At 58.2% G+C, this 25,626-nt stretch overlaps 3 protein-coding genes across 3 annotated transcripts; all 3 read right to left on the bottom strand.

Annotated features, from left to right (window-relative positions):
• Positions 1–340: 340 nt before the first annotated feature.
• Positions 341–1,720, bottom strand: PNMT (phenylethanolamine N-methyltransferase). The gene is made up of 3 exons (XM_041001506.1): positions 1,501–1,720; positions 885–1,092; positions 341–788 (listed from the first exon to the last, which is right to left on the bottom strand). Exons 1-3 carry the CDS (start codon positions 1,700–1,702, stop codon positions 341–343), a joined length of 858 nt encoding a protein of 285 aa, XP_040857440.1. The 5' UTR covers positions 1,703–1,720.
• Positions 1,721–3,317: 1,597 nt separating this feature from the next.
• Positions 3,318–5,230, bottom strand: LOC121169859 (titin-cap). Its single transcript, XM_041000629.1, has 2 exons — positions 4,334–5,230; positions 3,318–4,133 (listed from the first exon to the last, which is right to left on the bottom strand). Exons 1-2 carry the CDS (start codon positions 4,441–4,443, stop codon positions 3,740–3,742), a joined length of 504 nt encoding a protein of 167 aa, XP_040856563.1. The 5' UTR covers positions 4,444–5,230; the 3' UTR covers positions 3,318–3,739.
• A 666-nt stretch (positions 5,231–5,896) lies between these two features.
• STARD3 (StAR related lipid transfer domain containing 3) lies at positions 5,897–25,498 on the bottom strand. The gene is made up of 15 exons (XM_041000627.1): positions 25,401–25,498; positions 14,368–14,626; positions 11,786–11,863; positions 11,405–11,482; positions 11,227–11,280; positions 10,371–10,488; positions 10,080–10,178; positions 9,830–9,885; positions 9,500–9,592; positions 8,925–8,987; positions 8,723–8,818; positions 8,384–8,463; positions 8,155–8,259; positions 6,981–7,074; positions 5,897–6,529 (listed from the first exon to the last, which is right to left on the bottom strand). The coding sequence occupies exons 2-15, from the start codon at positions 14,575–14,577 to the stop codon at positions 6,425–6,427; spliced, it is 1,329 nt and encodes a 442-aa protein (XP_040856561.1). The 5' UTR covers positions 14,578–14,626; positions 25,401–25,498; the 3' UTR covers positions 5,897–6,424.
• Between the last annotated feature and the right edge of the window lie 128 nt (positions 25,499–25,626).

Here is a 25,626-nt window from a genome sequence, read left to right as displayed (position 1 = left end):
GAGCTTCGCCTAGACACAGATTAACAGTACCTGTGGCTGGAGGTGTTCTGAGGTGACCAAACTACAGGGGCCTGGCAGGTGCTGCGGGAACTCCACCTTGACCTTGGCCTGCCTTAGTCTGGAGAGAATGAGGGCGCAGTGTCCTTCACTGAAGCTTCTGCAGGGACAGCAGGGCCTGAGCCATGGCCCCCTAGACTCAGAGGGGATCTCGGGCCCTTGTCACTTCCCAGAGGAGTCCCAGACCACACCACACTCTGCAGCAGGCACGTCTATCTTTATTGGCTACACTTCAGCTAACAGCAGGTCTGGATGGATGAGAGCCACGGAGAACACGGGATGTTCATACATCCTCCGCCACCTTCTTCTGGGCCCAGGCAAAGAAGACCCCATTGACGTCATCGACACCGGTACGGAGGTGGGCAGGCATGGTGTAGGTGCGGAGGTCCCGCACCTCATAGCCACTCTCCTCCAGGGCCTTCTTCACCTGCTTCTCGCTCACTGGCACCACCACCAGCCTGGCCTCCCCAGCCAGGTACCACGACTCCTCCAGGGCCCCGATGAGAAGCAGGTGTCCCCCAGGCCTCAGCAGGGTGGTAATGTGGCGCAGGGCCCGCTGGAAGCTGGCAAGGTCTGGGCTCACGGCCTCCAAGCAGAAGGCAGAGACCAGAGCGTCAGCAGGCAGGGGCGCTGGACTCCCAGCACCCAGAGGCTGGGGCTGGTGCACGTCGATGGGCAGGATGCGCTTCACCCTGGCCCGCAGCTGGCGCTCCTTCTCCTGCCAGGACTCTCTGTGGGGGGATAACACGAGGTGGCTCGAGGAACCCCCTACCCCCTTGGCCCCCTCGTTCCCAGCGCCAGCCCAGATCTCCCCTTCAGCCATTTACCCCTTGCCCTCGATGAGGCAGACGTGCTGGCTATACCCACTCCAACTGAAGGCCCCTGGCTCCTCCCGCAGCCACAACTCCAGCTCCTGGCGGTTCACCTCCAGGAAGTCGGTCATGGTGATGTCCTCAAAGTGAGCGCAAGCGCTGAGCAGCTGGTAGACAGTGGGGCCTGACCCAATGTCGATGAGGGAGCGCCCAGACACTTCACCTGGGTGGGGCAGAGGGCAGTGTCCAAGTGCCAGGTCTGCCCAGGTGGCCCCCGCCTTGACCACCCCTGCCTCTCCTGCTGTCCCCTCGTGAGGCTCCATCTGGAGGAAGCTTGGCCCTATAGTCAGATGCATCCTGGCCCTGCCCCACAACTTACCTGCCAAAAATAGCTTGACCTCCTAACACTTAGGTCCCTGGAAAGCCACCTGCCAGTGGGGGAAATCCTAGGGTGCCTGGTGGAGCCTGTACCCTGCTCAGTCGGCCTCACTGGACTCCCCAATTCCCAGCTTCTCACCCTCCTCACTCTGGCCTCTCCAACTCTGTCTCCTTGGTCCCATTTGTCTCTGCTCCTTGCCCCTTGGCTCTCCCGATGACTTCTGACTCCCTGTGCCTCAGTTTCCCCACTTACCCGTGGCGAACGTCTGTGCCAAGCAGCGCAGCTTCCAAGGCCCAACGCCTTCAGGGCTGCTCAGGTCCCCACGGGGTGGCATGTAGTTGTTGCGGAGATAGGCGCGGGGCTCGAAACGCTGGTAGGCCAAGGCGACCGCCACCCGGCCTGAGTCCGAGTCAGGGGTTGTGATCTCAGCGTGGCTGGTGTCTGCCTGGCTCATGCTGTTGCCGCAGCCGTCTCTGTGTGTCCCTCTAGCCCAGTGGCCCATTTATCTGCGCCAGACCACCCTCCCCATCCCTCCACGGCGGGGGTGGCGGCTGAGCCATGAGACGCCCCGGGCCACCTGTGTGTTTCCCTACCTCAATCCATCTCCTTTAGTGTTCTGCCCACAGACACAGGTTGCGGGGGTGGCACAACAGGAACATCATCTCCTGCCCACTCTGCCCCAAGGCCTCCTCCTCCCTTTGGTCTCACCTGCCCTGGTCTAAGTCCTGAACCCATGCTCCCCACCTCCTGAGTACCCGGGCCACTACCTTCCTCCCGTTTCACTTCTCCGGCTGCCTCCTGCCCCCACCACTGCCTGCCTGTCCCCAGCCTCCCATCCTTCTTTCCAAAGTTCAAGTTAACCCCCTTCCCTGGCACCACCTTCCCAGCCCTGTCTCCAGGCCCTGGGACCCCCACCAGGCACCTCTAGCTTCACGTCACCCCTAAGCCCATCCTCTGTCTTTTCCCCAGGCCTCATCCCTGGCCTCTGGCCACCTGTGTCTCCCGCCTGACTCCCTACTTCTGCAAAGGACAGTCCGTTCTGGCCGCTGCAGAGGCTCCAGGGCCCTGGGGCAGGCTGAGTTGGCCGCGTGGGATGGCGGCAGCGATAAGGGAGGTGAGGAGTCTAATGCATTTAGGGTCGGGCCTGCGGGCTCCCAGCTGCCATGGGTGGAGAGTTCTGAATGTTCCCTCCACTGCCATGAGCAATGGGGCCCAGGCTGCAGGGAACCAAGCTGTCCCCAGGCCTCCAGGTGCCCACAGATTTGGGTCTGGGTCTCGAATACTCTTCTGGCCACACTTCAGCGCCTTCTGCATGCCCTGCATGGAATGTCAGCCAGGAGCTCCCTTCCCATTCCCCCAAAATGGGGGAGGGAGCATTCTGCCATCATCCTGAAGTGAGATCCTTTTAAATCAGTCTTCGCCCTTTTGTCTCTCCCCAGGCCACTAGCCTTGGCTAAGATCGGCCCTGGCCCCCTTGACCTGGGACTCCTCCGTGCACTGTCCCCCCGCCCCATCCTGTGTCCCAAGGGAAGTATCTCCCTATTGGGCAGGTCAGCCAGGGTGGGACATGAGTCACTGTGACAGCTGCAGGGGTAACAGACAGGAACCTGAGTCCCTCCTGCCCCCTTGCCATCCACTCTGGGCCAGGGAGGGTGGTGCGTCTGACCCCCAGCCAAGGAATTATGCTGTCTGGATTCAGAACCAAGGCAGCTTAGCCTTGGGGTCACTGACCCCATGAACACCCTGAGGCACAGCCAAGGATAGTGCTGGAGCCAGCCACCTCCATATTCTCCATGAGACACCATCTAAAGCAGAGCTTGATGCCAGCTGGCCTGCTGGGCACTGTCTGGTGCCAGGGGGCTGGCAGTGGAGTCTGGGTATAGGCAGAGAACTGGACAGACAGCCGCCCTGTTTATAGCCCTGTCCCTGCTCCCCAAGCATGGGTGTACCCACTGGCTCTGCCATATTTAGCTCAGACACAGGACCCGTTCCCAGAAACGGGCACAGGGGCACACAGGCAGGCTGGCCCCCACAACCACAAGGAAAGAGGCGAGCCTGGAACATGGTGAGCATTTATTGTTGCACTAACAGAGGGTGCCAGGGGCTTCTCCCCACCTCCGCCCTCTTTCACATCCCCCTCCGGTCTCCAATGCCTTCCAGCCCATTCCCTTTGCACTTGCAGTCTCCCGGCCCAGGCCACTCTTCAGGGCCCTTCTGCCCTCTCCAGCGTCCTCTGTCCCTTCTCTTGGGGCTGAGGGGACACAGCTGTGCTGGCCCCCAGTTCTCCACTCTTAACATCCACCATCTCTGCTCCTATGCCTTTGGGAGCTCGAGGTACCCAGGCACCCTGGCCTCTGCTCCCTCCTCCCCTAGCCCCCAACTCCGGGAAGACTACAAAGCATCCTCAGCTGGCAACTCCCCTCCGTACTCCTAGGCAAGGAAAGCCCAGCCCGAGGAGGGCAGAATCCCAGTGCCCAAATCCCAGTGCTGCTCAGCCCCTCTGGGCCTCCTGGGACATGGACCGGGACAGGGTGCGACGCAGGGCTCCAGGCTTGCTGACAGGCACCACAGGGGGCAGCTGCTTGGTGATCTCGGCCACCTCCTGGCGCTCCAGGCACTGGCCACCCAGGGCTGCCTCCAGTGCCAGCAGGTCCCGCAGCTGGACGGGAGTGTCTTCGCGCTCATCCTTGGTGGCGCCCACCTTTGTAGGGGTGAAGATGGGCAGTGGCAGCACCCGCTGGTAGGGCAGCTGGTACTCTTGCAGCCCGCGGCCCAGGATGCCCATCCGCATGAGCAGCCACGGGGACCGCTGCACCAGTGCCTGGCACTGCCCCTGCCGGTGGTAGGTCTCATGCCGCTGGGTGTCCTCTTCATGCAGGGAGCAGCTGGGAAGGAGGAGGGGTGGCTGTGAGCTCATAGTGTGGCCGCCCTCGGTCCCCGGTCCCCGGTCCCCGGCTGGCTAGGGGACATCCTGGACAGCAGGAGACCACCATTCCCTTCCCCGCCCCTCCTGTGGCTCAAGGAGGAACTTTGGGGTGGGGGCAGAAGTGACACTCTCTCCTCCCCTCAGCCGGCCCACACTCACCCCTCCTCGGGCCGTGTAGACAGCGTCAGGTCCTTCCATTCTGCCCAGAACGCCTCCCTGCGCTCGCAGTCCTCCTCCGCCACCCGGCAGCTTAGCTCTGAGGTGGCCATGGTTGCTCCTCACTCCCTGAGCCGCTCGGCCCAGGCCCTTTAAATAGCCCCCTCCTCCCCCTTCTCCAGGGGCTATTTCAGGCCCTCTGGCGTCAGATGCTATAAGCAGGGCCAAGACTCACTGATGGGGGTGTGGGGCCCAGGGCAGGGATTGGGATACTGGAGCCCTGGCTGTCCCCAGGTCAGAGGTCAGCTTGTGGGGTAAACCAAAGTGCTTTTGGGGGTGGGGTAAGGATTCTTGCAGCAGTACCCACAGGTGTTGGGCATTTCCCAGGCTACCTAGGAGCAGGCACATGCCCAGCCCTGTGCCACCCTGGCACCTGTCCCTGCCCATCCAGGGAGGCCAGAGGCTCATCTGTAACCACATACACCCCTCGGCTCCACACCAAGGTTGCGGGCTCAAGGGCACCCCTGCTGACCATTTCCCTCCACCAACAGGGATGGTACAGTCACGTCCTTGGGCACCGGTCCCAGGGCTAGCAATGAATGAGCATCTCACACCTGAGACCCAAACCCTGGCCAGGCGTTTTCCTTCCCCGTGGGCAGTGCTCAGAAGAGCAGCACTGAGACCACCCCCAACCCTGCACATGGGGTGATCTGGGGTGACAGGAGTTGAAGGGCTCTGATGAGTAGCAGAACTGGCTCTAGCCCCAGACTAGCCAAAAACAGGCTTTGTGAGTGTGGGTCAGGCCCCACACCTCTTGGTGCCTCTTTCTCCCGCACACAATAGGGTGACCGGAAGAACTCCCAGGCATGTGGTCCCAGTGTGCTTCCCGGGAGGGGTTGGCTGTAGATCATGGGGAGCAGGGGAGCATGGCCATGGGACGCACCAGCATCCCTGGAAGGAATTTACAAAAAGCTACGGTGCAGATGGTGGCCTGGGTCGGGGGGAGGCAAGGGCCAAGGAACAAGAGCCCCAGGAGAGCCGGTGGGAATAGTTAGGGGGCATGCACTAGCCACAAGTGTAGACCCAACTGCTGAGCAGGAGGCATGGTGCCCAGACTCACCAAGACCCCGAGGACACATGCACCATTTTCAGCAAACAAGCTCAGGGAGACAGATCTGTCCAGCGTGCCACACCTAGGCAGGACCCAGACAGGCTCCACGTGGCCCTGTCAGGAGGGCTCCTTGGGAAGCCTCCAGGCAGGAAGAGGGCAGAGCAGGGTCCAGGCCTCGGTCCCCAGCTCCATGTGACCTGGTGTATGTGGCTGAGGGAAGAGAGTCAGTGAAGTCCAAGATGCTGGGATCCCAGGGGTGCCTGGTGTCAGGATCCTGAAGTCAAGGGCCTGCAGAGGCCGCTGTTGGGTGCCCCTTCCCCAGGCCCTGGCAGGGGAGGGGCATTCTGCCTCTGACCACTCAGAAGGCTGTTGAGGTGCCTGTGAGGCCATCAGTGAGCGCCTCTTTGCCCTCCCTGGTGCTGCCCTCTTCCGTCCAGAGCCCAGGCCAAGGCTGCTTTCATTTAATCAGAGCTTGTGTGTTTTTAATTGGCTCAAATGACAAAGGTCCTGGGGCATGGAGGAGGGCTGGTAGAGGGAGAAGAGTCCCTGTCAGTACCCCCTTCCCCCACATGTGCCACATGTAGAGAGAGGTCCCAGCCCCTTCCAGCCTCCCCCACCCCCCAGCAAACTATGACAAGCATGGCAGACCAGGGGCTCCTTCATTGACTGTGCCACTGGCCGGCCCTGTCTGAGGCTCCTGTCCCAGACCCTGCCCCCTGGCCAGGAAGGGGACGGCTATCTCCTCCTCCCTTGAGGAGGTGCCACAGAGACACCAACAGGGCACACCCCACTTCCTTCAGCCAGCAGAGTCCCCCACTCAGAGCCGTGGCTTGCAGGCATGGTGAGGCTCGGGGCCAGAGTAATGTCCACACTCTAGAAGCCAGGTCACGAAATGACAGCAAGAAGCCCAGCAGGCCGCCTTCTCTGGCTCTGAGGACTGTGGTGGGTGACCAAGAACCCTGGCCTGCAGGGTGGTGGGTGGGTCATGCCCCAGTCCCCAGCTCACTGATGCGCTGGCGCAGGTGAAAGGCAAACTCGAACATGGTGGCCGCGATGCTCTGATGAATGAGGTACTTGGGCAGACGGCCCTGGAGAAGGCAGGGAGTGCTCAAAGAAAGAAAAGAAAACGACCTGGTCCAGCCAGAGATCCCCCAACCCTGCCTCCCCTCCCCCGACAGCTGGCGCCTGCGGGGTGTCTGGGGTCACAGTGCAGGTGCAGCTATGGCAAGGAGCCAGGCCCCCCTCTTGCCACACCCTTGCTGGGAAGAACACACAGTGCCCAGGGCTTGGCATCGACCACACAAACAGACCCGGGTGGGGCTGGGTTGGCCGCCTGCCACCGCCCCTTCTTGGGGCCTGCAGGGAGGAAGGGGGAAGAGTCGGATGGCGAGGACACATGGACACTGGCCCCAGATTTCAAGTAGAAAAGGAGGCTGAGAGTCAGAGGCCCTGAGCATGGATAGGGATCTCTGGGGTGCAGCAGGGTTCCCCTAACCAAGGCCTAGCTTGCAAGCCGACTCCCTCCAGCTCTTTACCCACCTTAAGATCTGTGTTAAGAATCCAGATGAAGGTGCATACGCGAGGGTTACTGGCTGATCGCAGCACGACAAAACCCCCGGGGCCGTTCTCTCCCCTGAAGAGAAAGGGGCTGCTCAGGGACTGCTCTGGAGCCACGTGTGGTCCCTGTCCATACACACACACACACACACACACACACACACACACACACACACACACACCACACACACACTCTCTCTCTATGTTGTTCTTTTTTTTTTCTTTATTTTTGACAATCTTTATATAGTTAATTCTGACACAAAGGTTCAAGGGCTACAGGAAAGTAGGTAAGACTATTATTTCCACATTGTTTTTTTCCTGTATCTGGGGTATAGGGGGGCCATGTGTTATTCTTGGAGAGAGTGGAAGGGCCAATGCCATCTGGGACCTGTACCCCGGCTGAACAGGTGTCCCCTTGGCTGCAGAGTTGGCCTGCACCCGTACCCATTTCATGCTGGGGAGGCCTCCCACAGCTGTCTGTAGTGGTCAGATCTGACTGGCATGGGCTGGGCTGGGCGTAAGCCCACTTTCCAAGCAAGAAGCTGGCACCCAGAAAAGGAAGGAGATAGCCCCGTCAACCAGTAAGTGTGCTGCAGGTCAAGTCCAGAGCCCCACCCTGATGTTCTAGAACAGTGCTCTCTGCTGGCAGAGAGGAGGGGTTGTGCGGGATTGTCTACCAGCCACCTGCATACAGCATGGAGGGCCAGGATTAGACAGTGAGAAAAGCCAGGAGGCCAGAGTAGACAGCCTGAAGACTTTTGCTCCCTTTCTTCCAGGAGATGAGAGGCAAGGCCACAGGGCCGGGATGGGGAGAGGAAAAGGGGACCCAAGTGTCCTTAGGCACAAGGAGGAAGCCCAGACTGTGGCTCTGGGGGACCTCTCGCTCCCAGCCCCCTGCCCTGGTCCCTGCATGTGGTCTACTGTGGTCAGTTGCCAACATACACATCCCTTCCAGCTGGGGCAACTGGGATCAGGCAGTTACTGCCCCACCTCCTCCTTGGGGCTCCCTCAGCACAGCAGCCAGAAGAGCAGGATTAGGGGCTGGGAGCGTCCTTGGTGGGCTAGGGCAGTATCAGAGGCACCGATGCCCACTGGGTATAGTGCACCTGGCACTGCTCACTGCTCCCCAGGCTGGCTCAGGTGAAGCCAGGCTCACCTGACATATTTGTGCATTGGGGGCTTGGCACAGTGTGTTGTGGCGATGCCAGCTGACAGGTACCGGTCCCTGCGTCGCTCGATGCGCCTCACATTCACAAAATCCCTGGAGGAGGGAGGAAGGAAGTGAAGGAGGGTTGGCTTAGCACTGGGGGCATGTGGGAGGACACACAGCCCAAGATCCAAGTGCACAAGGCTTGGCTGAGAGGGGGGACTTGGGGAACACCCACCTAGGGGAGACCACACCGCCTGCGGCTCCTGCAGATACATCATAGGAGATGAGGGTGTTGTCTTCTACCCGCTGCAGGATCTGAGGACCATCAGGAGGGTGGGAGGGGAGAGGGAAGAGGAGGACCTTAGGTGCAGAAAAGACCCAGGGACAGGGTACCGCTCATCGGAATCCCCCCACTCCATTGGCCTTCTCGGCCCCAGTCCCCTTGCTAACGGCCATCTTCCACAGGCCCCGGGCTGGAAACTCCACCTGTTCCTCCTTCCCACCTGCTCTACAGGAGACGCCAGCCCGGCAAACAGGTAGGGAAGCTGCATCACACGGTGCCCAGGCCGCTCACCTGGCAGGCAGTGACAGTCTTGTTCCACAGTACCATCCTCTCAGGCTGCAGGATCACCTCCTGGTACACCAGCTCCGCAGGGCACGACAGAAAGGTCTGTGGGCAGGGGAATGTCAGCAGGGATCAGGCAGGTCAGGACTTCCCTCCTGGCTGTGGGGGGCACATGCTGGGGGACCCCTGGACACCTCCTCCCCTCACCCACCTTCAGGACGAATGTCTTGCCGTGAAAGGGGATCTCGATGGTGTACACGGTGTCCCCGTATTCCTGTGGCAGGGAGGGGGGAACGGGCATGGGGGCAGGGGGTGGTTGACGAGTGGGGGTGGTACACAGCAAGCAGCACAGGACGGAAACCCCAAGGTGTCTGGGGACATCTGAACAGCTGTTGTGACCAATGTGGGACCATGGGGGCAGGGTTGGGGCAGAGCTTCAGGCACGGAGCTAAAGAACAGGGTAAAGGTGTGGCCCAACGGCCATGAACCACCCAGGGCGACCAGCTGGGTAAGGCCTGGGCGGGTGGGTGTTCTCCAACCCCTGCAACTTTTCCAGAGTATGCTGTTTTGATCATGAAAAACACCAGCCACAGCCAGAAGCCTGGCTGTCCCTTCAAAGCCAGGAGTCCAGGGGCCTGAATGGCAGGGTGGCAAGGACCGAAGGGCTGGAGGCTGATCAGGGACAGGAGGAAAGATGGGAAGGAGGTAGGGGGATCCCAGCCTCCCACAGGCTCTAACCTCAGACCTCAGAAGAGAGGGGGCTGTGGAGGAAGAGGGGCTTCTTACGTTATTCTTCTCGAATTTCCAGTTCTCCTCCTGGGCCAAGATCTGGTCCACCACTGCAGTGGCCTCCTTGCCCTGGCGGATGTACTCCCGCTCCTGGCACAGGAAGGCGGCCCACAGGGGTCAACCTGGACCAACTCTCTCTTCCAGTCACATCCCACACCTCCCAGAGGGGCCTGGCCCAGCTATACCTTCATACAGCTCCACCTGGCACTCAGACTGCCTGTCCTGGTCAACCCCCTGCCTTACCGACAGGCCTGGCCCCCACCCCGCCCCCACCCTGCTCTGGGTTGCCCCTTCGGACAGCTGGGTGGGAGCGAGCAGAGAAAATACCTGGGCAGAGAAACTTTTCTTCCCAGTGACTTCTTCGTCTGATTCATTGTCAGACCCTGCAGAAAACACGCGCCGCTGACAATGGCAAGGGGTGGGGAGAGAGTGTGGGAGGCGCTGGGAGCGCAAGGCTGCGGGGGTTGAAGGCGTGTGGGATAGGGCTGCTGGCTTTCCCCTGGGAACCTGACAGAGGAACAGAGAGAACACAGCCAGCCCCTCCCGGAAGGCAGCTCCCCTATCCAGCGCCCCTTACCTGCAAAGGATTCTGGGGGCGAATAGAACTGGCCCTCGGTCAGGGCACCAGAGAACAGGAGGGGTCCACGGGCCACAGCAGCCTGGGCAGTGAGGTACCCTGGAGAGTGGACAAAGACAGCCATGGTTCAGCAGACTGGAGGAGCACACACACACACAGACCCTGTGTCCCACCAGCCCCGGGTTCCCCCTTAGCTCCCGGCAGGTGGCTCAGAGGTGACAAGCCAGCTAAGAGCCCACTCTGATGCCTGCTCAGTTGATCTCCTAGGTCAGGCAGGGTCCCAGCACTCACATCGCTCCTCCTCGGCCTCCTGGGGTAGGACTTTGAAGTCGAGGAACCAGGTCTCCAGCCAGGCAAGAACGAAGGAGACGATGGGGAGCAGGTAGCCAAGGGCCCCCTTGTTGAGCAGCTGTAGGGGAAGGGGCTTAGCTGCCCAGCAGAGGCCCGCCCACGGAGACCCAGGGCTCTCTCTGGGGACCGCCAAAACAGGCCTTCCTAGCACGGGCACACACTCCACACCCTGTACCAGCTGCCTGGGGACTCTGTGGCACAAGCCCCAGCTGGGGTTGGGCTGGAGAAAAAATTTCTGATTCCTGAAGTTGTAGGAGAGGGATAAGTGAGGGATGAAGATGATTCTCAGATTTTTTTTTCTTAAAAATGCTTTATTTGTTTGTTTGTTTGTTTGTTTGAAAGGCAGAGTCACACAGAGAGAGGGAGAGACAGAGAGTAAGAAATCTTCAACCCACTGGTTCACTCCCGCAGTGGCTACAATGGCTAGAGCTGAGCTGCTCCAAAGCCAGGAGCCTGGAGCTTCCTCCAGGTTCCCCAAGTGGACGCAAGGGCTCAAGGGCTTGAGCCATCCTCTGCTGCCCTTCCAGCCACACTGGCAGGGAACTGGATGGAAAGTGGAGCAACTGGGACTCAAACTGGCACCCACATGGGATGCTGGTGCTGCAGGCAGTGGCTTCAACCACTATGGTGGCATGATGGCACCAGCCCCAAAGATGATTCTTTATAAATAAGCTCCCACTCACCCCCAGCCCAGCCTACAAGGACAGAAACCAGAATCAGAGAAAACAGGCAGTTTTTTAGAAGCCCAGCCTTCTGTCAGATGCCCACCAGCCCAGTCAGACCTTGAGCCACTGACCTCAGAGAGGATGACCTTGACAATAAGGAAAGCACTGGACACGAGCGTAGTGATCTGCCAGGGGAAGGGAGGAGGGAGAGAGAGAAGGCAGAGGCTGGGGGGTGAGTCCTCCTCCATCCTCCCTCCCTTGCCCCAGCCCTGCCAGGGCCCAAGTGCTGCTGGGAAAGGGGCCTCTTACCGCAATCACCCACCAGTGCCGGAGCCGCAGCACGGCGTAGGCCAGGAGCAGTCCTGAGAAGCGGAAGAAGGCCAGCACCTGGTGGGGGAGGGTGCCCAGCCATCAGGGCCGCCTGCGAGCACCTCACCCCTGGCTGCCACTGACCCCCTCCCCCAGCCGGCCTGCAGGCCTGCTCTGCCAGCTGTGCAGGGGCACAGGCAGGGAGTGACCAGCCAACCTGGAGTCCCACCCCTCCTACTTGGGGCTTCCCAAAGCAGAAAGGGGGTTTGTTAAGGGACCTGTCTGATAAGAACTGGCTAAGTCGTAGCAAGAAGACAGCCCAGGCCGACATGCAGCCTGCTCCCCACCCCCAGGTCCCTGGGCTCTTGCGAGGACACTCACAAAGATGTCAAAGAAGGAGGTCTTGAAGCTGTAGTGGATGATCTCCTGCTCCAGGCTCCTGCGGATGCCTGTGCTGGTCTGGTGGGGAGGGGCAGGGAGAGTGCTGAGGTGGAACCCTGGCCTGGGGCTGCCCTGCACTCCCAGGAAGGGGAGGGCCGGCAGGGGGCTGGGGGTGGGGGTGAGATGCTGAGCTACCCCAAAACAGGCACACCCTGCCAGCAGCCAGGGACTCCAGGCACCCACACAGATGTCCCAGGATGCAGGCAGCCCAGACTCAAGGAGCTGTTCAGGAAATCGCAGCCTTGCAGGCTGCAGGAGCTGGGGAAGGGAGATGATGGTATGCAGAAAGGACGCTGGGGCCTCCTCTCCCTCAGAACCACAGTGTTCCATCTTCCCAGCCAACACTCCATCTGGGGTGACAGGGGCCGGGCATGGGCGTGGGGTCAGACACAGCCCCAGGTGACAAATTGATTGATTAGGTTTGTGCTTAATAGGCAGAATCCATCACACCACTCCCTGTCCTTGCTCTAGCCCACCACACATTTCACCAGAGCCCGAGACCTTAGTCTGGCTGCATGTCCAGGCAGATACTGAGAATCAGGTCTTGTCTGCATGGGCACCAGGCCACCTGGAGAAGGGCAGACACTGGAGGACCATGGCAAGTACAGCTCAGGAGCCCTGAGACCCAAGAGCCTTCATGTCCACCCAACAGAAGGGGGACTTCTGGGTTCCAATAGGTCATCTGGACTGGGAGGAGAGGGCCCTGTTAAAGATGCAGATGCTCGGGTTATTGAGTCCACATCTCAGGGAAAGCTAAGCATAGCACGTCTTCACCAAGAGCCAGAAGATTCGGATGCCCAGAGGCAGCAGGCATGTGCCTACACATCCCCAAGACCACCTATGAAACCTGGCTGCCAGACTTGCTGCTGAGAGCTCACTACCCCGGCTCCTCGGGGAGCCTCCATCCTTCACCTCTCTTACCCCAGGATCATATCAGGCCCCAGCAGGGTCTTAATTTTTCACCGCTCACTTGCTTGCTTATCACTACAGGCCCCTCTATGTCACTCACACATCCTTGTGGGGTCCCGCAGGCCACACAAGCACCACCTAGCTGAGCATGAATAGGCTCCAGGCAATGAGAGAACATCACCAAGGGCTTGGCACAGGTACCTGGCCTCCACTGGCCATGGGGCAAGTTTCTACGATATCTGAGCGCATATCTGGGTGGGGGTTGGGGAAAGACTTCCCCACTCTGCCCCACCCCGTCCTGGTCCCCACGTGTGCATGATGGCTGCCGACAGCCCAGCGTTATGACAGGAAAACCAGCAGAGCCTTTTCAGCCTCTCTCTGGTAAGAAACTGGGTCCTCAACATCGGGTGGGAACAGATCTTGGCACCTGCTTGGACACTGGCCGGAACCTTCAAGAGGAAGAACCCAAACTAGCCCAAGGTGGCCTCCAAACCCTGTCCCCTCCAACTCTGTGCCCCAACCATTCCCTCCCTCAACTCCTCAGGCCTCCCAATGGCCTCATCTTCCCCTGGGCCCCAGGCTTCAGGCCTGGAGGAAGTGGTCCTTGTCACCCCGGATTCTGATGATGAGCTCACGCTGCAGAAGGGAAATGAGAGGGGACCCCTGGTAGGGGTCACAGTCCAGGAGGATGGGGTGGGCATTTGATGCAGCAGTTCCAGCCCACCTGGGGTACCTACACCCCATACTTCAGTGCCTGAGCTGGAGCCCGATTCCAGTTTCCTTCTAAAGCAGACCCTGGGAGGCAGCCAGTGACGGCTCAAGTATCAGGCTTTAGTTTGAGTTCCCGGCTTGGCCCAGCCCAGTCCTAGTAACAAGGACTGAACCAGCAGATGGGCCATCTGTGAGTCACACATTCTTTCCCTCTCCCATTCCTTGCCTTCCAAAGCAAACAATTAAACATCTTAAAAACTCAAAAAGGGAGCAGCTGGGCAATCCCAGGCTTGGGACATCCTGCTCCTGGAGCTCCTGCCTCTGTGTGCTGTGTCCCACTGCTGGCTGCACTGTGCACCCCCCAAGGGGCTGGGGGTGGGGTTGGGGATGCCCAAACTCTTGAGCCATCCCCACTGTCCCCTAGTGTCTGCATTAGCAGGAAGCTGTGGGCAGAAGCAGAAACTGAATTCTGGCATTGTGATACAGGAAATCAGCATTCTCCACTACTACAGCAATGCCAGCCCCCTCTATGCCAAACGCCCACCTGCAGGGTGCTTAACTCAAGTCTGACTGATGAGCTGTAAGCAGAACCGGAACCTGAGTAAGTCAGGGCAGAAAGGTCATTTTCCTCGGTTTTCAGTCTCCACTGGGGGGCAGTACAGTGCAGAGGCCCAGGGTGTGACCTCTGGACCAGAGCAGGAGTTCAACCTGCCTCGTGCCCGGGGTCAAATGACTCTGGGCCTTGTTTTCTTAGCCAGTGGCACGAATGGCAGCAGTCTCCCCTTTATTATTCATTTTATGCAGATCCTCAATCCACACGTGGCCTTCCCATGTGGCAGGGCGATCTGAGGCCCCGTGAACTCCCCTCCCCCAAAGTGGCCCCAAACCTCACTCCAACTCACGTTCAGCTCAATGATCCAGAGCAGGGAGATGAAGAGCAGGTCAAAGGTGACAAACAGGCAGAAGGTGCGGCGCACGTCGGAGATGGCCAGGCGCTTCCTGGGGGGTGCCGGGAGCAGGTGCGAGGAGAGGCTCTGGCTGTGGGACAGTGAGGAGCCCAACGAAGCCACGGCCGGCAGGCTGTGCTCCAGCTCCCCGGGCAGCCTGCTCATCCTGGTGGCCCCACCTCAGGACTGGAAGGGCAGGGCCTCAGCAGTGCAGCTGGGGTAAGAAAGTGGCTGGTCAGAAATGAGTAGGTCCTGGGCACCTACTTCCGTCCCTTCACACACAGCCCCTAATACACCTGCCCTTCACCCCAGAGCACTGATGCCACCTGCCTCTACCAGCCTGGCTGCCCAGCCTACAGAGCCTTCCTGCACCCTGCCCCACCCCAACAGTCCCAGGGGTCCAGCTCAGCCCCGTCTGAGGGCTCAGCCCTCGCTCTGGCCTAGCCAGGCCAGTGGTTCCGCCTCTGGTCCTGTCAACAGCCTCTTGGCCTGCCCCACCCCCAGGAAGAAGAGGGCCCCAAGCTCTGTTCTTTGTTTGCCAAGCACAAAGCCACATTCCCTCCCTCCCTCCCTTCCCCCTCCCCAGCAGCCAGCCTCCCCTCCCACCCTCTAATCCATGGCAACTGGGAGGGACTTCCTAGAGCAGCATTTCTGGGAGCTGGGACCTGAAAGCAGGGAGAACCGACCCCTGGATCCCTTCTCTCAGGCTTCACCACTGCTCCCTAGACCTAAGCACCGCCCTCTCCTGTCTGGATGTGGCCACACCAGGTTCCCGAGGCTGGCTCTCCCAACAGTGACCTCTTCTCCATCAGCCATTCCTCCACTCAGGGCCAGGGCTGATGGCTTTTTGAAATGGACAATGAACACTGCCACCCCATTCCCCCACTCCTATCCCGTCCTCCACCCTAGCTTCCCCGCCCACAACCCCAGCCCCGCACAGGCCTTGTTGTCCTTACAAACTGTAAGGACAGTCCCAAGACTGTGGCCACCAACACCAGTGGGCCCTTCAGGCCCTGCTGTGGGTTCCATCCACATGGCAGTCATCCTGTCTGGGGTCCTGGCCCTGGCCGTCCCCTTGATGAGGGATGTTTCCCTGGTCCTTCCCAGCAGTGGCCCTGAAATCCTCTCCTCCCACTCTCCTGCCCCGCCTCACAGCATTGGCTTGGGGCTGCTGGAAGCTCTCCTCTGTTTCACAGCCGACCCGCTGCTCTCCACAGATGCAGGGACTATGTCACACTTGGCCTCTCTTGCTCAAAGCACATGGCAGATGCTTCGTGACTGACTGGGTTTCCTGGCCCTCGATGCCGGGTCCGGTGCAGGGAGGCCAGAGTGGCCCCCAAAGAAAGGAAGAAGCCACCTCACCTTTCTTGTCTCTGTGCAAGCCCATGCCAGGCAGCTGAGGACCCTCAGCAGAAGCTGTGTGTGAGCGGGAAGACAAAGGCATTGGCCCAAGGCCACTCTTTAGGGTTCCCTGGGGAAGTGAGGAGACAGTTCCCAGAAGGGAGAACCCCTCCGTCCACCAGCCTGACCATACCAAACCTGCACATCCAACTCATCCCTCATGGTGATAGGGCCGCAGTTCCGGGTGACATTTCTCTGTCTAATGGCCCTGGGTCTCCTGCCATGCATGTCTCCCTGTCTCCCTTCCTCTCTGTCTCCATTTCTCTTTGCCATGTTCTTCCTGTTTTGCAAAGTAATTTTCCACTTGGATTTCTTAGTTTTTTTTTTTTTTTTTTTTAACCCCCCTCTCACATCTGGTAGGTTCTGCTTTAGTTCAAAACAGAAACCTAAAACCCAGCACAGTAGTCCTCACCTTGCCTATGCGGGGATCTCATATGGGTCCCGTCTGTATCCCAGCTACTCCACTTCCCTTCCAGCTCCCTGCTTGTGGCCTGGGAAAGCAGGATGGCTCAAAGCCTTGAAACCCTGCATCCGAGTGGGAGAGCCAAAAGAAGCTCCCGGCTTCAGATCAGTTCAGCTCCGGTCATTGTGGCCACTTGAGGAGTGAACCAGTGGACAGATCTTCCTCTCTATCTATGCTTCTCTCTGTATATATCTGCCTTTCCAAAAAATAAAATCTTGGGGCCCAGTGCAGTAGCCTAGTGGCTAAAGTCCTCGCCTTGCATGCGTGCGGATCCCATATCCCAGCTGCTCCACTTTCCTTCCAGCTCCCTCTTTGTGGCCTGGAAAAGCAGTGGAGGATGGCTCAAAGCTTTGGGACCCTACACCCATGTGGGAGACCCAGAATAAGCTCCTGGCTTTGAATTGCCTCTGCTCTGGCCTTTGTAGCCACTTGGGGACTGAACCAGTGGATGGAAGATCTTTTTGTCTCTCCTTCTCTCTGTTAATCTACCTTTCCAACAAAAAACAAATAAACCTTAAAAACAAACAAAACAGAAACCTATTATCTTGCAGGTTTCCAGGTTGGAAATACATGCTCTGCCCCCTCAGGCTTCCTCGCTCTTTGCAGTTTTGGGGGACACGACCAGGGCTTGGCCTCCCTTCCTGGGTGCCCAGCAGCAGCAGTACCAACCTCGTCTGCTGGCAGGGCTCCAGGACTGCCTTCTCACGGCCACAACAGCCTGGATTTGAACGCTGTGAGGACTAACATGGTGCATGTACCGATCTCTACGCTGTGGCACGGGTGCCCAGGGCACAAATTCCTGCAAGTGGCACTAACGGGCTGAACCACACGCGTGGCTTTGTTAGCAGTTGCCCGATCCCTCTGCATTCCTGTCAGCAGAGTGCCCGCTTCCCCACGCCCCACGCAGGGTGCCATCACCCATGTGATGGCCATGCCTGGCCTTCCTTCCATCTCTCCACTTATGGATCTTTCTTTCCACCCCCTTCATCTTTTTTTGTTTTAAAGATTTATTTTTATTGCAAAGTCAGATATAAAGAGAGGAGGAGAGACAAAGATCCTCTGTCCAAAGATTCACTCCCCAAGTGACCGCAACGGCTGGTGCTGTGCCGATCCGAAGCCAGGAGCCAGGAGCTCCTCCGGGTCTCCCATGCGGATGCAGGGTCCCAAGGCTTTGGGCTGTCTTTGACTCCTTTCCCAGGCCACAATCAGGAAACTGGATGGGAAGTGGGGCCACCAGGGCCAGAAACCAGCGCCCATATGGGATCCTGGCGCAGTTAACGCAAGTACCTCAGCCGCTAGGCCTTACCTGCTTCATCTTTTGCATCAGTTCCTATCCGTTCTCTTTGGTCCCACTTCTGGCTGCTGTACTTGTCTCCTCCTGGTCTGCTTCCTGTCTGTCTGTCCTCTCCTCTGTCTTCCTCCATCTCCATGGATGGGACTGGGGTGGCAGCAGCTTGCGGGGAAAGGGGCGAGACACACTTAGAGTGGCAGGTATAGACGCTCGCTTGCCAAGACAGCTACTCCTGCAGATGGGGTTCTGAGCAGAGGGGCTGGGGGAGCCTAGCAGGGCTGATGACCCCAGTATGTGTGCGAACCACATGTGGGGCTCCTGGGTAGGGGTAGGAAAGCAACTGGCCTCGAGTTGGGAAAAGGGGGCCCTCTGAGACCTGTGCCCCAGTCTCAAGGCAACTACTGACTCCCAGAACCCTAAGACAAGTTCTTCTTCTTCTTCTTTTTTTAATATTTTTTTTTATTGGAATGTCAGATATACAGAGAGGAGGAGAGACAGAGAGGAAGATCATCCGTCTGATGATTCACTCCCCAAGTGAGCGCAACGGCCGATGCTGTGCCAATCCAAAGCCAGGATCCAGGAACTTCTTCCGGGTATCCCACACGGGTGCAGGGTCCCAAGGCTTTGGGCCGTCCTCGACTTCTTTCCCAGACCACAAGCAGGGAGGTGGATGAGAAGTGGAGCTGCCGGGATTAGAACTGGCACCCATATGGGATCCCGGGGTGTGTTCAAGGCGAGGACTTTAGCTGCTAGGCCACACTGCCAGGCCCAAGTTCTTCTTCTTAATATTATTTTGTAAAATGGGAAAAGGCCATGGCGTTCCCACATCCTTTTCGGGGTAGGCATCTGTGGCAACATACCCACACCCTCCATCCGAGTGTGTCTGGGTTCAAGTTCCACCCTGCTTCCTGGTAATGCAGACTCTGGGAGAGAGTTTGTGCCAGCTCAAGCAGTTGAGTCTCTGTCACCCACATGGTAGACCTGGACGGGGTTCCGGGTTCCAGTCTGCAGCCTGCTCAGGCCCCAGCTGCTACAGACGTTTGGGGAGTGAACCAGCAAATGGAAGATCTTTCTCTCTCTGTCTTCCAAATAAAATGAAAATAAACAGGGGCTGGCATTTTGGCGCAACAGCTTAAGCTGCTGCCTGCAACAGCAGCTTCCCACATGAGCACTGGTTTGAATCCTGGCTCTGCAGCTTCCGATCTCCTTGCTAACGTGCTCGGGGACAGCAGCAGCGGATGGCCCACGTACTGGGGTCCCTGTCGCTTGCATGGGGGATCAAGATGGAGCTCTAGACCTCTGGCTTCCACCTGGCCAACTCCAGTCTCAGCCTTGGAAGCCATTAGGGAGTAAACTAGCAGATCCAAGATTGTATTATCTACCTGTGCTTTTCAAGGAGATAGAATAAAATGTAAAAAAAAAAGAAAAGAAAAAGAAATCCCTGGGGCCAGTGTGGTAACTCAACAAGCTAATCGTCTGCCTTGTTTTACCAACCTCCCATATGGACACTGGTTCTAATCCCGGCTGTTCCATTTCCCATCCAGCTCCCTGCTTATGGTCTGGAAAAGCAATAGAGGACGGCCCAAAGCTTTGGGATCCTGTACCCACATGGGAGACCCTGAAGAAGCTCCTGGCTCCTGGCTTTGGACTGGTTCAGATCCAGCCACTGTAGCCATTTGGGCAATGAACCAGCAGATGGAAGATCTTTTTTTCCCTCCTCCTCTACAAATCTGTCCTTCAAATAAAAATAAATATGTAACTCTTTAAAAAGAAAAGAAAAAAATAAAAACACAAACTTTTTTTTTTACAAACTTTTAAAACTCCCTTTTAAATATACAGCAACTTACAAACAACAACTGTACTTGGAATCTCAAGTCTGAGATAGATAAAAACTAGACTGTGATGGTGAGAGCAGCTAGAGGCTGCCAGCCCCCTTGCTCAGGCTCCGGCAGCCCTAGATGCCTCCAAGGGCCAGCTTAGAAACAGCCCACCTAGATAGCTTTGGAGTTCCCTGGACTGCCTGTTGGTCAGTGAAAAGACCTTGGCCTGTAACTGTCTCCCAGCATCTAACACTGCATCCCTAGCTAACTGTCCAACCAGGCCTGGAAGGCAGAGAGTCAACAGTCTGCAAGAACAGCTGGCCCTGGCTTCCATCCCTTATGGGGAGACAGGTACAAGCCTTTGAGGTTTTTCTGACCCCCCACTCCCAGCCCTGCCCATGGCATTACAGCCCTTCCCAGGCGCCTTCAGAGGTCTCAGGTGGAGCGGGAAGGGCAAGGTGGAGTTGGGAGAGTCAGGGTCAGGGCACCCGGGTGATTGGTTATTTCAAGGGGGCAGTCACAGGGTTTACCCCTTCTCCAGGCCTTTATCCGGAAGGCCACTTGGCAGTGGACTGGGGAGGGGCTCCAAACCTTAGGAACAGCAGATGACTGACAGCGTGGGAAACAGAGCAGACTGTCATCTCAGACTACCCCTCCCAGCTTGGGGCCTGGGGCAGAGACCACCTCCTCACATTAAAAAAAAAAAAAAAAAGGAACAGCAACCAAAACACACTCAACATTACTTTCCTGCACACGCAGAGATGTCCTAAAGGGTCAGTTTTACATCACTCGTATTCTGCCACCTGCACCAACTCCCATAATTCCTTCCTCACAGAGAAGTGTCAGCAGGCAGGGCGTGTGGCCTGTGCCAGCTCATAGGTGGCTGTGGGAGGCAGGAGATGAGTGGGTGGCAGGGGTGGTTGGAATGCACAGGAGGCAGATAATAAAAGTCACCCTGTGGGGCCTGGGCTCAAATCTCAACTCAGCAGTTCTCCTGAAGGGACAGCCTGGATTATAAACCAGCCAAGTTACCCTGGCTCCAGCAACAGTGATTCCTGGTTGGGCTTGGGAGTAGGGGCAGGAAGTGTTGTCACTTCCTCTGCCACTCCCCTTCCCTCTCATGCCGCTTGGCCTGGGCTCAGAGGCCAGCTCCTGAGGCCACCACACACAATGAACATCAATCCTCCCTTCCGCCCCGCACCTGCACCCCCTCCCCCCAGCCTGATGGTCACAGATCTTAGTTCCCACAGGCAAATGCAGCGAGCAAAGCTATGATTTTGACAGTAAAATTGACCGAATGCCCGAGCCTTGATGGCTGCGTCTGTAACCTGTCTGGACCACAGGCCTCTGGGGGCATCTCAGGGGTCAGTGATGCCAACTCCAGAGACCCCTCACCCTGTCTGTGCTGCCCTATAGGGTGGGCTGAGCTCCATGGGCTGCAGGAGGGAGCGCAATCCCCCAGCCCCACCCACTGTATCCTCAGGTGCCCCCCCACCCTTTCCCAGTGGCATAGCTTCTCCTGAGGTGGCAGGGCTCTCCACAGCACCACCAGCTCACACTACGTCCCTCGGGAAAAGCCAGCACCAGCCGCACTTGGGCCATGGGGCTGCCTGGGGTACCCCTCAACCCAAGGAAGACAGGATTTGGCAGTCAAGCGAGAACTGGTCTCCACACAAGGGGACAGATCAAGCCAAGCCTGTGACTCCCGCCACACGGGTCACTTAATCACTCTATGGCCTGAGTGGCCCTCCTCGGTCCAACACAGCCAACAACAGCACCTCCTCCTCCCGGCAATTACCAGGAGCAAGCCACCTGCTCTGGCCAGTGGCTCTAGGCAGAGCTACTGTGTGAACAGGCACTCTTCTCGCTTCCCTGAAAGAAAAGAGCTGATTGAGGAAGCCCCGTGAGTGCCCAGCTCAATGGAGGACTCACAGCAAGGTGAGTGGCAAGGCTGCCACTGGCCAGCCTGAGAGAATGCAGGCTCAGGAAGGATACAGCTGGCCACAGCAAGAGAAGGTATCAGGCGGGGAGTGGTCCACGCTGGTCCCAGGGTGGGCAGAGCTGACCCCACAGGTTCCCCAGGGGCCGGCTGTGAGCCTATGGTGGCTATAGGGTTGTATGCATGGAGACCAACAGGACAGGCTGCCCCACCACACCCCATCTCCACTTAAACCATCAGCAAACTCTGATTTTTTTTTCCCCTGGGAAATCCAGCTGAGATCTGCCACTGCTCAGCCGGTAACCACCCAAGCTACCTCCTCTCACCTGCTATTACTTCCTGCCTTCTGCTTCCTCCTCGTCCCAAGTCTATTCTTGCCACAGCAGCCAGAGAGAAGGACACCGCTAACAGTCAAACAGGGAGGTTCCATGTAGTAGGTTCATCTACTGCTCAGAGTGCTCAGACTTCCCGCTCCCCAAGACAGTGGCTGTAGCTGCGGCTGTGCTCCCAGGCTCACAGAGACTGCCAGGAAATGCGCTCCGCAACTCAAGAGTCAGAGGTGCACGCCCACCTTTCCGCCAGGCCAGACCACTCTTCCTGGGGCTGGATACCCTGTGGGGAAGTCTTGCCTTGGTCAGTGCCCAGGCCCCTTCCTCCCTTTCCCAGCAGGCAGGTCAGGGGAACCCCTCATTTTCCTTGCACAACAATGTACTGAGGGCCTCACAGTGCTGACAGAACGTGGTGGAGTTCAGAGGCCTCCAGTCCTATGCCTTGGCTCACTAGCCTCACCCACTCCACCCCAGAAGATTTGGGCAGTTCTTGGAGAAGTGGGAGGCCAAGGCCACAATCATAAATGATTACCCCAGGCCAAGGCCTTCTCCTTCCCCTTCTCCTTTCCTTCTGGGGAAGTGGAAAGACACGAGTCAAGTGGAAACAGAAACTCGATGCGCCCCAGAGGCTCCTTCTGGTGTCCGTGTTTACCCAAAAACCCCAATGAGTCCACCCAGACCCCGTGCAATGTTGGGGATGCCCCAGCTTGGGCACCCTGTGACTCCTGGCTTGTCAGGGCCCCCTGAGTCACACCAGCAACCCTTGAGATGGATGGGGTCGAGCTCCCAAGGCCAGTCTGGAAAGGGGCAGTCATCTTTTCATCTTCCAGGGGACGTCTTGCTCCCCTCAAGAAGTCTCCACATGTGCCCAGCGCTAGCCCTGGCCACAGAGAAGCCAGAAAGAGCAAAGAGGGAATGCCCTCCTTGCCCTGGACCCAGTGACATGGCAGCAGTGACTGGAGCCCTAAGGAAGTTTCTGGAAGGCAGCCATGGCCCTGGTATTAGGAGATGGTTCTTCAAATTTCTGCTGGGGGGAACAGATCTTGAACCGACTTCTATTGGACCTCAACTTCCCCATCTGTGAAATGGAGTCAACAAGGTCCACCACCAAATGGAACAAGAACGAGCCACCAAATGGGCAGGACTTTTGGGCTCAGCCGCAGGACTCCCTCCCACCACCAAAAGTCTAGCTGAGAAAGAGTTTGATTTCAGGTAACACAGAATTACTCAGTCTACAGAGGGCTAGCCCCAGGGACCTCGGGACCCTGTTCTGGCCCATCAGGGATTCTAGCCTGGTGAGGAAGAGACAGTCACATGCATGTCACACTGCGGTCAGTGCTGCAAGGAGGAGTGAACAAAGCATGTGTGTGTGTGTGTTTAAATGTGTGCCAGAGAAAGAGGAGCAGACCCATGCTGGAGTCAGCTCAATCAGGGGAGCCTCAGAGAGGGGCTGTGGGCTGAGAAGCCTGGCAGCTGCAAAGGCAGTAGGCAAGCCTGACAGGTAAACCAGCAGGCAGCCGACTCTGGTCCAAGGCACAGGCCCCATACAAAGGCTCCTGGGTGACACTATCCCGGGCTGCACAGTCCCAGACACCAGAGGCCAGGCCTGCAGATCTCCCCAGGGCATGGCGCCAGCTGCGCCCTGGGCTGAGGGGACACTTCCTCTTGACCAGCCAAGGCCAACTCTGTCATCCCCAGCCATTTCCCCCTTCCCCCATCACTACCACTGCAACTCTGCTCACAGCTCTCCGAGCCCCCACCAGCCCTGACCTCCCCTCTGGTGACCGCAGCTGTTCTCAAGACGGCCCTGGCCACCAGCTCCCCAGGGGAAACTACCCCAAGCCTTCCTCTCCCAGGACACCAAAGTCACTGCTGGCCTTGTTACCCCTGTCCATTTCCTGAGCCCTCTGCCAGCAGGTCTGTGGCTCTGTCACTTTTGAATCTTCATTCCTGCCTCCAGTGCCCCCAGCTCAGCGTTTTATTTACGGACAGAGAGTAAGGATTGGGGGCTCTGAGGCAAAATGAGAAGTCATGTTAGTGCTTCTCAAGCAGTTGAAAAGAAAGAAAGAAAGAAAACTCCTGGGGTTGGCGTTGTGATGCAGTATATTAAGCTACCATCTGTAATGCCAGCATCCCATACCCCAGCCTGCTGGTTGGGAGTCCCAGTTGCACCACTTCTGCTCCTTGCTAATGTTCCTGGGAAAGCAATGGAGAATGGCCCAACTGCTTGGGCCCCGTCACCCACGTGGGAGACCTGTATAAACCTCCTGGCTTCAGTCTGGCCCACCACCAGCCACTGCAGCTATCTGGGAAAGAATCCAGCAGATGGAAGACCTCTCTCTCTGCTTCTCCCTCTGCCACTCCACCCTTCAAATAGATCTTTTCTCAAAAGAAGAAATTAAGATCTTAACCAGGGAGCTATGCTATCTTCACGGAAGTCACAACAGTCAACAGGTTACATATTGGACATATACACACCCTGGACTGCGCTAAGCCCCACCCCACGCTGCCCCCACACACAGGACTTCGTGGAATCCTGCCAACGACTCTGCACTTCACCAAAGAAGAAAATGAGATTTGTCAGCGTCCCCCAAACCACATCAGAGCCCAGGTCATCTGCCTGCAGTGTCTGTCTCCTTAGCCACGATGCTACTACAGAAAGGGTGCTGAGCTGACCCCCAGGGACGGGGGTGGTAGGCTGCCAGAGTGCAGCAAGAGAAGGCAGGATGAATGCAGAGCAGCTAGGGCTGCCCCAGGCAATGGGCTGGACGCTGCAGCTGCTGGACCCCGTTTAGGGTCTTCTAAGCAAGGAAATGGCAAGTAAGCAAAACACCAGCGTGACAATGGAGACAGGGATGGAAGTGACGGGAGGTGATCCAGTCTCCTGCTGGGAATCATTTCCACAAAGGTGATACTGTTCGAGATGGACAGATGAACGGGAAGAGGGCCACAGGTTGGGCTTGGGAAGTGAGGAAGCAGAGCAAGTGTAAGAGAATTCACAGGTTTCTGGCTGGGCTGGAGAAGCAGAGAGAATCTGCCAGACTAACCCAGACTTCAGCCAGGGTGCTCACCCTGGGGAGCGGGGGCAGCAAGAAGACTCAGGCTGGCACTCCAAGGAAGGCGCTGAGCCATGGACATGCAGCTGGTGTTCAGCTGATGTGAAAGAGAAACTAGCAAGTGGATGGGACCATCCCAACTCCAGGGATAGAGAGGGCCTGAGTGGGGAAGAAAGGAAAGTGGGGGCTCCCAATCCTGCCGGCACATTAGTAAAAGAGGTGGGCGGGAGGGTAATTCATAATGAGGGTCCAGGGTGTCAGGCGTCCCTAAGAACTCCACAAGGCTACATTCAAGGCCCTGGGGACACCAGCAAGCTGTTCCCGGAAGGTTTGCAAAGCGAGCTGGAGAAAACCTCAGGGCTACAGGGAGACAGAGACCCATCTCCTCATTCCCAAATCTCGACCCTTACCCCCCATGCTCTGTCCCTGCCCCATAAACAGACACAGTCCCCTCGCTTCTTCTAAGAGGGGGGCTTTGGGAGGCGATCCAGAGCCGGGGGTCGCAGCTCCAGGGACCCCCCCGCCACACACACTACGTGGGGCGGAGCCAGGGGGCGGAACCCGGGACAAGGCGGGCGCGGGGAGGGTCGGACCGAACCCGGGGCGGACACTGGGCAGGGAGGCGGGACCTGCCGGCCGAAGGCAGCCCGCGAGCCACCGCCCGGTCCAGCATCCTCGGCAGGACCCACCTGCTCCATGGCAGCCGGGGCGCCCAGCTCGTCCAGCCCGGGTTGCAGTCTGGGCTCCGCGGCTCCGGCAGCGGTCTTGAGCGGAAGCAGCTCCGCCGGCGGCGCTACTTCCGCCGCGGCTGAGTCCGCCCCCGAGAGCGGACCGGGAGTTACGTCAGGCGACAGCCCCGCCCCGAGGCCACGGGACCTGGAGTCGGGTCTTAAGGGGCTGGGGGCCTTCAGGAGG

The sequence above is a fragment of the Ochotona curzoniae genome, unplaced genomic scaffold (assembly GCF_017591425.1).
Source record: "Ochotona curzoniae isolate NIBS_2020 unplaced genomic scaffold, NIBS_Ocur_1.0 scaffold_2453, whole genome shotgun sequence".
Classification (NCBI taxonomy): domain Eukaryota; kingdom Metazoa; phylum Chordata; class Mammalia; order Lagomorpha; family Ochotonidae; genus Ochotona; species Ochotona curzoniae.
This window is presented reverse-complemented; position numbering and strand designations above follow the sequence as displayed.

Coding starts and splice junctions, on each gene's coding strand:
- PNMT (XM_041001506.1), bottom strand. CDS start 1,702: ATGAGCCAGGCAGACACCAGCCACGCTGAGATCACAACCCCTGACTCG. Junction 1,093..1,500: donor GGCACAGACGTTCGCCACGG/GTAAGTGGGGAA, acceptor TGCCCCACCCAG/GTGAAGTGTCTGGGCGCTCC. Junction 789..884: donor TGCCTCATCGAGGGCAAGGG/GTAAATGGCTGA, acceptor ATCCCCCCACAG/AGAGTCCTGGCAGGAGAAGG.
- LOC121169859 (XM_041000629.1), bottom strand. CDS start 4,443: ATGGCCACCTCAGAGCTAAGCTGCCGGGTGGCGGAGGAGGACTGCGAG. Junction 4,134..4,333: donor TCTACACGGCCCGAGGAGGG/GTGAGTGTGGGC, acceptor CCTCCTTCCCAG/CTGCTCCCTGCATGAAGAGG.
- STARD3 (XM_041000627.1), bottom strand. CDS start 14,577: ATGAGCAGGCTGCCCGGGGAGCTGGAGCACAGCCTGCCGGCCGTGGCT. Junction 11,281..11,404: donor GGCACTGGTGGGTGATTGCG/GTAAGAGGCCCC, acceptor TTCCCCTGGCAG/ATCACTACGCTCGTGTCCAG. Junction 6,530..6,980: donor TTCTTAACACAGATCTTAAG/GTGGGTAAAGAG, acceptor TGCCTTCTCCAG/GGCCGTCTGCCCAAGTACCT.